Source organism: Heterodontus francisci, chromosome 5 (genome assembly GCF_036365525.1).
Source record: "Heterodontus francisci isolate sHetFra1 chromosome 5, sHetFra1.hap1, whole genome shotgun sequence".
In the NCBI taxonomy this organism is placed as follows: Eukaryota; Metazoa; Chordata; class Chondrichthyes; order Heterodontiformes; family Heterodontidae; genus Heterodontus; species Heterodontus francisci.
In genome coordinates, this window is record NC_090375.1 from 75,044,866 (window position 1) to 75,057,427 (window position 12,562).

At 44.0% G+C, this 12,562-nt stretch overlaps 1 protein-coding gene across 1 annotated transcript in view; it reads left to right on the forward strand.

The window, feature by feature from the left end:
* Positions 1–11,187, forward strand: part of LOC137370260 (cyclic nucleotide-gated channel beta-3-like) — a 171,800-nt gene extending 160,613 nt beyond the window's left edge. The window contains exons 17-19 of the mRNA XM_068032639.1: positions 9,379–9,553; positions 9,859–9,920; positions 10,872–11,187. Coding sequence (XP_067888740.1) covers positions 9,379–9,553; positions 9,859–9,920; positions 10,872–11,187 — 553 coding nt within the window. The remainder of the gene's footprint in view (positions 1–9,378; positions 9,554–9,858; positions 9,921–10,871) is intronic.
* The last annotated feature ends 1,375 nt before the right edge of the window (positions 11,188–12,562 follow it).

Consider the following 12,562-nt stretch of genomic DNA (forward strand, 5'->3'; position numbering starts at 1 on the left):
GCTGCTTCACAAACCACTGACCACCTCCAGGCGCGTATCCATTGTCTCTCGAGATAAGGAGGCCCAAAAGAAAAAAAAGAAAAGAAAGAGAAAATATAGAATTTAAACAAAGTAGAAGACCAGAAGGGCTAAAAGGGGTAAAAAAGACTACTCGGTAACATTAAGAGAAATAATAAAGGAACTAAAAAATATGTAAAAAGTAAAAGAACAGTTAAAGAAATTACAGGACCGATAAAAGAAGAAATAGGTATTTTTCTTATGGAGGGTGAATGATGGAGATACTGGGGGCTGGATTATCTTCCACTATGGAGTTATTGGGTGGGATAGCAGGGTACATGAACAGGGAGGCCTACCACCAGATTCTTATCCCTGAAAGTGATGAGAGGAAACTTTCTGTCCCGCATCAGCAGGGACCTTGGCCATCCACCTCTTGACCATCCCGCCAAATTTAACGATGTTGGGCAGGGGTTGGGGTTACAAGAACCACCTGATTTCACTGCCTTCTCACCGCAGTACCACTGGGCCCAGGTAAGATCTGTACAGGGATGGGATGCTGGGGCAGCAGTGCTGACGGAAAGAGGGAATCTGGTATTCTCATGGAGTGATTACGGCACAGAAGGCGGCCATTTGGTTCATCAGGTCCATGACGGCTGTTTGTAGAGCAAGCCAGTCAGTCCCATTTTCATATATTGGCCACTTCTATTTCTTTTCTGCTCCCTAAATAAATGATGGCTAACTCAGCCTTTCTAAAATTTTAAATATGAACTTTTGGTGTGCTCCTTCCCCTTTAGTTGTAGTTCTTCCGCTTCTTGATATTGAATTGAAAGTCCCAGCTCAGCACAGCATAGCTGAATGTCCCAGCATTGTAGGGGTGGGCTCCGTCTTTATGATAAAGGTACCACCAGGAGCCTGTCCTGCATGCTTAATGAATCCTGACCCAAGAAAAAGGGTGGGGTCATGATGAGGTCAGGATGGCTGATGGAAGTCTGCTCTGGCTCACCAATGATTATGAAACCAACCTGGAGGAAAATCTAATTAAGTATGTTAGCCTCAAATTTAACTTTGAGACAGATTTTGGCAAGTGAGTTTTAAACCCCATATTTATTCAGAGCAGTGAAGAGAGCAGTGGGAGTGGGGTAAGATCTCCGAATGGGAAACCCAGAAAGAAGAGTGCCCTGGACATCCCACAGGATGTGTTTTAAATTTTTCCATTAGGTGTCCTGCCAAACAGCCAGCCTGATTGACAGGCGAGTTCCCTGTCACGTTGGGGGGAAAGCAGCTGAGGAGCCGATGGCAGGCACGTGAGGGGAGTCAGAGATTGCAGTGGATGGGGCCAAAGATCAGCCGGCTGCAGGGAGTCAGAGGGCTTAATTTAGATCCCCCCCAGGCATCGGGGTCCATGGCAGGGGTTGGGGGGGGGGAACCGAAGATCCCTCCAGAGGAAGCCTGCCACCAACCCTGATGCCGTGAGGGCCTGGCCCGATCCTCATGGACACGGCGAGGTCTTGTGGTGGCAACCCAGCCGCTTGGCGACGGGCCTTCCATTTAAATATGAAAATAAATTTACATACGTGCATAAATGGTAATCACGCCGCCACCTTCTGTCCTGGTGCGATTTTCATGCCACTATCCAGCACTCCCGGGCCTTCGGATCCCTGTCTGGGGAAACATGGTCCCACACTGGTTGGGAGGGGGGAGCAGGTAATTTTTGCTGTGCAGTGGAGGTGGGGGGGAGCAGCGTAAACTTACTCTCATTGGTGGAGGGGATGGTGGGAAGGAGTAAAGTTTATGCACTTTGAGGGGAGAAAGGTCAGGTGAGCCAGGTAGGTGTTTTGGATTGGAGAGGGCAAGTAATAAATGTAATGGTTTTTGGGGGGTGGAGTGGGAGAGGGTCAAAAATACTGTGTGTTTTTGTTTTTACAAATCTTGCTTCAAATCTTTAAATATACCGGAAGGGCTCAAAGCCCTTTAAAAATGGCATCAGCACCTGCATACAGGCAGCTGACACCAATATCGGGGATGGACCGGCTGCCCCCTCCACGTGATCGGGGTGGCGGGGTGGGGGGTGGGGGAGGGCCATCCCGTCCATTCAAATGAGCCACCGCAAGGAAGATTCAGTGGTGGCAGAAGATAATTCCGGCCATAGATTATGCAAGAGGGCAGAGGGGAGGATGGAGATCACAGGGGGTGGCTGGAGTCAGAGATCCCAGAGGTGGGTGGAGGAAGTTGGAGATCGTGTGTTCTGAACAGGGAGTTTGTACAGAACTTAGCTTGTTCGGCCTAGAGGAAACAATTCAGCCATTGCACTACTGGGTGTCTTCTACACGTCACCAACTAGTGGAAAAGGTTTAGAATAGTAAATCTTCAGGAAAATTACAGAAAGGTGCAAGCACTATAGTGTAGTGATAAAGGGGGTCTTCAATTTCCCATATATTACATTTGCATCTCCACCCCTGATCACATGTGGTTAGCAAATTCTGCTACGTTGGGTCCATCGTGACAGACAATCTGTCCCTTGATGCAGAGCTCTATACACACTTAGGGAAAGCAGATACCACCTTTGACCAACTTGTGAAATATGCATGGGATAACACCAAGCTGACTCTTAGGACCAAGCTGATCGTTTATAAGGCCTGTGTTCTCAACACCTTGCTGTATGGCTGTGAAACATGAGCAACTTACAACTACCAGGAAAAGAAGCTCAATAATTTCCATCTTCACTGTCTGCAGCGCATTATGGGTATATCCTGGCAGGACAAAATCACAATATGGCAGTCCTCTCAAAGGCAAAGCTCCGGTGTGTTGACACTAATCAAACAGAGGCAGCTTCAGCGGATCGAACTCATAGACAGGATGGAAGATGGTCATCTACCCAAGCGAGTGACATGAAGGCCCCAAATGGCGACGATCGCACTTGGGAGTCATGAGCTGGCAAAAGACGGAAATGACGACACGTTCTGTGGGCTGGTGTGTATTACCATGATGAAAAGTTGCTACAGCAGCTTAACAACAGATGCCAACGTCAAAACCAACAACTCACAGCATCACTTGACAGCGTCACTTGACAGCTTCACATGCAGCACTTGAGGCAGAACCTGCCTCTCATGGATTAGCCTTCACAGCCATCAGCAAAGGTGCACCAAGAGAAGACACCCCACCTAAATGGTTTGTTTGCTGTGTGTCCATCATCTTTCATAGATGGAAGGATGCTAACTTCATATTCATGATTTAGACTTGAATGTACAGGATGCAATTTCAAAATTTGCAGATGACACAAAACTCAGAAGTATTGTGAATTGTAAGGAGGATAGTGATAGACTTCAACAGGACATAGACAGGTTGGTGAATGGGCGGGCATGTGGCATGTGGGTATATCCTGGCAGGACAAAATCACAATATGGCAGTCCTCTCAAAGGCAGATGAAATTTAACGCAGAGAAATGTGAAGCGATGCATTTTAGTAGGAAGAATAACGAGGACATAGGTTCAAGGTGATTGGCCAAAGAACCATAAGCAACATAAGGAAAAATAATCGGATGCCACTCAAAGTCTCTCCAGATGAGATCGATGAACAGTCTGTGATGGGTAGGCAGTCAAGGCAATTCATCTGCAGCAGGTGTCACACAAATCTTTCAGCAAAAAGATTGTAGCAATAGGTCTGCTTAAGTTTTAAAGTAGCAGTCTAACAGTAGAAACTTTCTTGAGATTTCAGAATCTCCCAAAAACAACACAGGAGTAACAGGAATCACTCTTGAGGCAGGGATTCTTGAGACTGGAGGCAGTAGAAATCTGTTATCTTTAATATGCAGGGGCTTTCTCTCTGCAAAGCTGTGTTCCTCCACAGAGTATAGCAACTCCTCTTTCTTGGCTTTTTTCACTCTCTTCAGGCATAAATAGCAGCAAGGGTTTTAGCTCCCATACATTAGATTTGCAACTCCTTCAAAGTTTGTTTAACCATGAAGAAATTAGAATTTCTCTTGATCCAGGAATTATTTTTCAAGAGAGAGAGTTTCTGGGCTGTCTTCCTGCCAAGTCTCTAGCAGCAACTGAACCCAAAAGTGAAACTACCTTTTCAACAGTGAAGTCACAAGACAGTCATAAATTTTCCTCTGCTGAATTGCTTGGATACAAATTGCCTTGCATTCTGTGCACCACGCAGTTCAGCATTCAATGTTCGCAGAGAAAATCCTTTTTCTCAGTCTTTTAAAAGCACACAGAACTCTCAGCTTTCAATAAAAAAACAAAACTCTTGTGACATGAGCCACAGGCAAACCTACAAGTTCCCTGAAACCTCCTGATGAAGTCAGGGCAAGCAGGGAATTTCTCTTTCCAGTCAGTGTCAGGAGGATCCTGAGAAACCAAGTCCAGCAGATGTAAAGAGAGATTGCTGAGATGGTCAGCTCTAGGTCCATTCACCCCCAGGACCTGGATGTAGTACAGGAAGTCTTTCAATCATCTCTCAAGAGTAGCAAGGGTAAGTGCAGGTCTTCATTTGTCTATCTCTCTCAACAACATTTGGCAACCCATTCCCTCCCTCTCAACAATTCCTTCTCCATCACATCTTCTATGTTGCATCAATGTTGCACTATATCATTTCCCATTCTCATTGCAAACAGAAGGGAACTTGTAGGTGGTGGTGTTCCCATGCATCTACGGCCATTGTCCTTCGGGGTGGTAGAGGTTGTGGGTTTGGAAGGTGCTGTCAAAGAGCCTTGGTGAGTTGCTGCAGTGCATCTTGTAGATGGTACACACTGCTGCCACTGTGCGTCAGTCGTGAAGGGAGTAAAATGTTATGACCATTGACCCTGTCTGTAATACTACCATCGAGATCCATGTAAAATCATAACGTGTGATATAAACAGTGTTTTAAATAGCTAGTTATTGCAAAATATATTACAAAGAGCATGTGAGTGTTTTTATGGTTACTTTATCAGTAAATATATTTAAAGAACAGTGTTATAAAGAGTATTTTATGTTTATGATGATGCATTAGGCAGAATAGTGAAGAGTTAGTATATTTAATATGGACCCTGTTCCATCACAAGTAAATTTCCAGAGAACATATTAATCCTTCCATCACTCAGGTAATTTCCATAGTGACAAACTGACCCTTTCTCCTACGTAACTCAACTGAGATGTAGAAAGCTATCACAAGCTAAGTTAAAAAAACAGGACCTCCAAGGTTGTAATCTCTGGATTACTCCCTGTGCCACGTGCCAATGAGGCAAGAAATAGGAAGATAGTGCAGCTAAACACGTGGCTGAGCAGCTGGTGTAGAAGGGAGGGTTTCAGATATCTGGACCATTGGGCTCTCTTCCGGGACAGATGGGACCTGTACAAGAAGGACGGGTTGCATCTAAACTGGAAGGGCACTAATACCCTGGCTGCAAGGTTTGCTAGCGTCACTCGGGAGGGTTTAAACTAGTGTGGCAGGGGGGTGGGAACCAGAGCAGTAGGACAGCTAGTGAAGTAAATGAGGAGGACATAGTAAATAAGGCCAGTAGGACTAAGAGGAAGAGCAGGCAGGGTGATGTTGCTGAGCACAACGGGACTGGTGGTCTGAAGCGCATTTGTTTCAATGCGAGAAGTATAACAGGTAAGGCAGATGAACTCAGAGCTTGGATTAGTACTTGGAAATATGATGTTGTTGCTATTACAGAGATTTGGTTGAGGGAAGGGCAGGATTGGCAGCTAAATGTTCCAGGCTTTAGAAGCTTCAGGCAGGATAGAGGGGGATGTAAAAGGGGTGGGGGAGTTGCATTACTGGTTAAGGAGAATATCACAGCTGTACTGTGGGAGGACACCTCAGAGAGGTCATGCACCGAGGCAATATGGGTGGAGCTCAGGAATAGAAAGGGTGCAGTCACGATGTTGGGGGTTTTCTACAGGCCTCCCAACAGCCAGCGGGAGGTAGAGGAGCAGATATGTCGACAGATTTTGGAAAGATGTCAAGGTAACAGGGTTGTAGTGGTGGGTGATTTTAACTTCCTCTATATTGACGAGGAGCATCCAGGAGGGCTTCTTGAAACAGTATGTAGATAGTCCAACTAGGGATGGGGCCATTCTGGACCTGCTATTGGGGAATGAGCCCGGCCAGGCGGTCGAAGTTTCAGTGGGGGAGCATTTCGGGAGCAGTGACCATAATTCCATAAGTTTTAAGGTACTTGTGGATAAGGATAAGAGTAGTCCTCGGGTGAAGGCGCTAAATTGGGGGAAGGCTAATTATAACAATATTAGGCAGGAACTGAAGAATTTAGATTGGGGGTGGCTGTTTGAGGGTAAATCAACATCTGACATGTGGGAGTCTTTCAAACGTCAGCTGATTAGAATCCAGGACCAGCATGTTCCCGTGAGGAAGAAAGACAAGTTTGGCAAGTTTCGGGAAGCTTGCATAACACGGGATATTGTGAGCCTAGTCAAAAAGCAAAAGGAAGCATTTGTAAGGGCTGGAAGGCTAGGAACAGATGAAGCACTTGAGGAATATAAAGACAGTAGGAAGGAACTTAAGCAAGGAGTCAGGAGGGCTAAAAGGGGTCATGAAAAGTCATTGGCAAACAGGATTAAGGAAAATCCCAAGGCTTTTTATACATATATAAAGAGCAGGGAAAGGGTTGGCCCACTCAAGGACAGAGATGGGAATCTATGCGTGGAGCCAGAGGAAATGGGTGAGGTGCAAAATGAGTACCTTGCATCAGTATTCACCAAGGAGAAGGACTTGGTGGATGATGAGTCTAGGGAAGGGAGTGTAGATAGTGTTGGTCATGTCGTTATCAAAAAGGAGGAGGTGTTGGGTGTCTTGCAAAGCATTAAGGTAGATAAGTCCCCAGGGCCTGATGGGATCTACCCCAGAATACTGAGGGAGGCAAGGGAAGAAATTGCTGGGGCCTTGACAGAAATCTTTGCCTCCTCATTGGCTACAGGTGAGGTCCCAGAGGACTGGAGAATAGTCAATGTTGTTCCTTTGTTTAAGAAGGGTGGTAAGGATAATCCAGGAAATTATAGGCCGGTGAGCCTTACGTCAGTGGGAGGGAAACTATTAGAGAGGATTCTTCGGGACAGGATACACTCCCATTTGGAAACAAACAAACTTATTAGCGAGAGACAGCATGATTTTGTGAAGAGGAGGTCGTGTCTTACTAATTTGATTGAGTTTTTTGAGGAAGTGACGAAGTTGATTGATGAGGGAAGGGCAGTGGATGTTGTCTATGTGGACTTTAGTAAAGCCTTTGACAAGGTCCCGCATGGCCGACTGGTGCAAAAGGTGAAGTCACACGGGATCAGAGGTGAGCTGGCAAGATGGATACAGAACTGGCTCAGTTACAGAAGACAGAGGGTAACAGTGGATGGGTGTTTTTCTGAATGGAGGGATGTGACTAGTGGTGTTCCGCAGGGATCAGTGCTGGGACCATTGCTGTTTGTAATATATATAAATGATTTGGAGGAAAATGTAGCTGATCTGATTAGTAAGTTTGCGGACGACACAAAGGTTGGTGGAGTTGCGGATAATGATAAGGATTGTCAGAGGATACAGCAGGATATAGATCGGTTGGAGACTTGGGCGGAGAAATGGCAGATGGTGTTTAATCCGGACAAATGTGAGGTACTGCATTTTGGAAGGTCTAATGCAGGTGGGAGGTATACAGTAAATAGCAGAACCCTTAGGAGTATTGACAGGCAGAGAGATCTGGGCGTACAGGTCCACAGGTCACTGAAAGTGGCAACGCAGGTGGATAAGGTAGTCAAGAAGGCATACGGCATGCTTGCCTTCATCGGTCGGGGCATAGAGTATAAAAATTGGCAAGTCATATTGCAGCTGTACAGAACCTTAGTTAGGCCACACTTAGAATATTGCGTGCAATTCTGGTCGCAACATTACCAGAAGGACGTGCAGGCTTTGGAGAGGGTACAGAGGAGGTTTACCAGGATGTTGCCTGGTCTGGAGGGCATTAGCTATGAGGAGAGGTTGGAAAAACTCGGAACGACGGAGGTGGAGGGGCGACATGATAGAGGTTTACAAAGTTATGAGCGGCATGGACAGAGTGGATAGTCAGAAGCTTTTTCCCAGGGTGGAAGAGTCAGTTACTAGGGGACATAGGTTTAAGGTACGAGGGGCAAAGTTTAGAGGGGATGTGCGAGGCAAGTTTTTTACACAGAGGGTGATGAGTGCCTGGAACTTGCTGCCAGGGGAGGTGGTGGAAGCAGATACGATAGCGACGTTTAAGAGACATCTTGACAAATATATGAATAGGAAGGGAATAGAGGGATATGGGCCCCGGAACTGCAGAAGGTGTTAGTTTTGGCAGGCATCAAGATCGGCGCAGGCTTGGAGGGCCGAATGGCCTGTTCCTGTGCTGTACTGTTAAAAAAAAAAACAAGCAAACCAGAAAATTGGAACTTACCATTGACAGTTTCTTCCAGATATATAGCCAGCCTGGGCTTGACTTCAGGTCATTTTCTTCATTTTCCACAAGAATTATTTAGCACATTTACTCCTCTTTTGCTCCTACATATTCATCTGGTCCTGATTCTAAAGATATGAATCAGGATTCTGCAAATTTGAAAAGTGCTTTAAATTATGCAATACAATGTGTACATCTTTTGAGGACTATACTAGATCTGTAGTCCTCTTTTGTGTTCTAAAAGGAATCGCTATTTACAGTGTTTGTAATACCTCACAAATGTATCTGAATGAAACTTATTAGTGTGTCAAAATAACAGAAACCAAATCTCAAGCTCAAATTTAGATGCTTTCTAATTACAGTGACATAATTAAGCACCTAATTCCTCCATCAGCAATTATTCACTCAAACATGCAATTGTGTAGGTGTAATTCTAAGTATTATAATGTGTTTAAAAGGATTACAATACAGTGTCTGAGTGACATGTTATTAAGTAGTTAAACAATTGACTACTCAACCAAAGAAAAAGTCAAATAATTAACTTCAAGAAATTATTAACTTCAATGGAAGGCAAATGCTAAATTTCAAAAAACTATTTGTTGCCAGTGCAAAATAATAGATGAATGCCTTTGAGACAAAAAGTTTGTTTAATGATGTAAGTGATAACTCTGCCTGAACTTTAATTAGGTATGTTTGGTGAGTAAATGTAGAGTATTGCAGATTGTGTAATCCATTGTACACCAGATTGATCCAAGGATAGTTGAATGTCATATTCACTAAATAACCTCCAAATCTTAGAGAGACAGCAATGACTCAATCACAATGGTTTTTAATCTTCCATGAACACATTATCGTAAAATTTCTGAATGTATTGGAATCTCATGAACATTAAAAATAATCTACAAGTGTAAGTATGGACAGTTACCCTTCTGGGTTTGAAATGGTACATGTTTTGTAAACATTACTATTCTTTTTTTCAGAAAATTGTTTCCTAAAGATAAAGACAAGAGTGAAGTCACAGTTAATGCCATTAAAGGGTCAATATTCCTAATCCCACACCCACCAGATACTCCAAAGCTTTTCCATATACTGTTGGCTGTAGCAAAAGAGAGAGGATTAAGATTTCTAAGGAAATTCAATGAAACTGAAACCAAGGTAATAGGCCTTTGTGATTAATCTTTTTTTGGTTATTGATGTATCAATCACATTATGTACTGGACGACAAGTCAAATTAAAAGAATAATCAAAGATATTTATAATGTACAAGGTGCACTTGACATTTTTATGCAAAGAAAATACGTTGGAAGACTTCTCTGACCATCCAATCAAATGTGAAGTTAGATTCAGGATATTATATTTGAAATAAATATCCCTTATTTATTAGTGGCTCTTTAATATGAGGCACATGCAATCATTTTTAAATATGCAACTTTAATCTACTTCAAAATTTTGCTCTTAAGATTTCAATTATAGTTTTGATACAAGTACAAAACATTGCTTATAGTTTTATTATGATGCAAAAGTACTGACAATGCATACCACAGAATAAGGATACATAAAGTTCTCGCTACTCAATTCTGTCTTGAGGCTCAACAAGGAGGAGACAAGTGCAGGTGGTGGCCTCTCAGCAGCGGGAGGAAAAGTTGTAGGACAGAGTCATGCTGGGTCAGTCTTTGGTCCTGTCTAGCAGCAAACTACTAGGAATGCTGGCAGAAGGGCAACAGGCCATGCATCTGCACACTCAGCTGCAGCTGTCAAATCTAGTTTGAATTAATTTATGGACACGAGGTGAGAGGTCCTCTTAAACTAATCAAGGAGAGGTTTTGAGGCACGGGGATGAGCCTTCCATGTTGGACTACCTCTCCATGTTCTGGGAGTGGCTCATGAGAGCCTGTGCAGTAGCCCAGGAACACCTAAAAACCTCCCAGGAGCTATGAAAAGGCAAGCAGATAAACATGCGAGGGCCAGAACATTTCAGCCAGGAGACCATGTGTTAATACTATTCCCAATTCAGGGTGAAGCCCTGAAAGCCTGGCTCAATGGCCCTTAGAGAGTAGTGATGAGAACTAGCAGGGTGAACTATTTAATTGACACAGCAGACTGTAGGAAAAAACAAAGGCTGTGCCACATCAACATGTTAAAACAGTATCATAGCTGGGAAGGGGACAACCAAGCCCAGGTCTGTCAGGCAGTTAGGAAGAGAGGACAAAAAGGACAGTGAGGACAAGTTAGGGGAGGGCCTGGAGGGTTCCCAAATCCAACCACCTACTGTCCAGTTAGCCAACACATGAGGAATATTAGACACTGTGCTCTCCTACTTAAAGGCAGAACAAACAGAAGCCTTAATAAGGCTGCTCACAGCATGTAAAGCAATCTGCAGGGACACACTAGGGTGCACAATCCTAACCCTACACGATGTGGATGTAGGAGAGACCCCTTCTATAAAACAAAACCCCTGTTGCCTCGGTCCCAGGAAACTGACCCAGGTTCAAGAGGAAATTCAGTATATGCTGGAAAACAAGCTGATTGAGCCCAACCAGAGCAGCTGGAGTTCCCCAGTTGTGCTTTTGCCCAAGCCCAATGGCTCAACAAGATTCCGCATTGATTACAGGAAAGTTAATGCAATGACCAGAGCTGATTCCTATCAAATTCCCTGCCTGGAAGATTATATTGCTAGAGTAGGGAATGCCACCTACATAACCAAAATAGACTTGCTAAAAGGATACTGGCCCCGACCCAAAGAGATCTCAGCTTTTGTCACCCAGACGGTCTATACCAGTGCCAAGTGAGGCCTTTTGGATTAAGTAATGCCCCATCTACCTTCCAAATGCTGATAAACCTGGTAGTAGCTGCCTACCCAACTGTGTAGTGTACCTGGATGATTTGTTAGTGTACAATGACACTTGGGGGGTGGGGGGAAACCACATAGACCAATTAGAAGCCCTTTTCCAAAGGTTACAGTCAGCTGACCTAGGGGTAAACCTTGCAAAAAGCAAGTTTACTAAAGCTCAAGTAACTTACTTAGGGCATGTTGTAGGTCAGGGGCGAGTGCTGCTCAGAACAGCAAAAGTACAGGCGCGAATGGATTTTTCCTTCCCAACGACCAAACGGGAAATAATATGATTTTTGGGGATGTGTGGGATTTACCGCAAGTTTGTCCCAAACTTCAGCACTGTAGCCATCCCAGTGACAAACATACTGAAGAAAAGAGCAAAGATAGTGTGGTCAGAGAGGCACCAAACAGCGTTCGAAAGGCTAAAAGCCATTATAACCATTCACAGCTCCAAATTTTAATAAACTCTTTAATGTGGCAGTTGATGCTAGTGACCTACAGATAGGTGCCGCTCTGCTCCAAGATGATGAGTCAGGCATTGAGAGACCAATAGGATATGTCATGAAGACGCCACCTGCCACGAATGAGGCATATTAATTTCATCATATAAACATTAATTTTAAACTGTTGCTGGACTGAAGAGATGACTTGTTTAAACAGATTCTAAAAGACAGTTACCTAGGAAAAGACAATGGAACTGCTCCCTGATCCAATTGACCCAAATGGATTTGGATCACCAGACATTGAATGTGGAACAAGCCAGCATTCCATTTCTCCCCCACCCACCCCCCCCCCCCAACCCCCTTCCCCCCACTGCGGGTGTCTGCTAAGATGAAAGGAATCCACAAAAACGCAAGAGAGTTTTTTTTTAAAAAAACAACTAGTCACATGACTAACCTGCTGGCCCAGGGTTTTTAATTGTGTTCACAGAACAGTTTGAAGACAGAGACTGCTTTGAAAACAATAGAAAAGAAAGGTCTCTCTCCCTGGCCCTCTTTCGCTCATGAATTTCCAGATCCACTGAAGCCACTTAAACCTCAAGAGAGAAAACTCCTACATTGAAACAAGTTTGAAAGCATGCACTGGGCCCCAACGAAATGGCAAGATTTAACTGCAATCAAAGACTCTACATTGACCTCAAAGAACAGTAAATGACCTCCAGCTATTGCTTCAAACTTTTCCCTTTTATTCTTACTCCTTTTCTTTCTCTATCTGCGTGTGTGTTTATCACGTATGAATGCTAGTGTGGTTGCGTCGCATACTCGTAGTAGTTTTAACCGAATTAGATTTTTAAGGTTAATAAACGTACACCTTACTTGTTTAAATCTAAT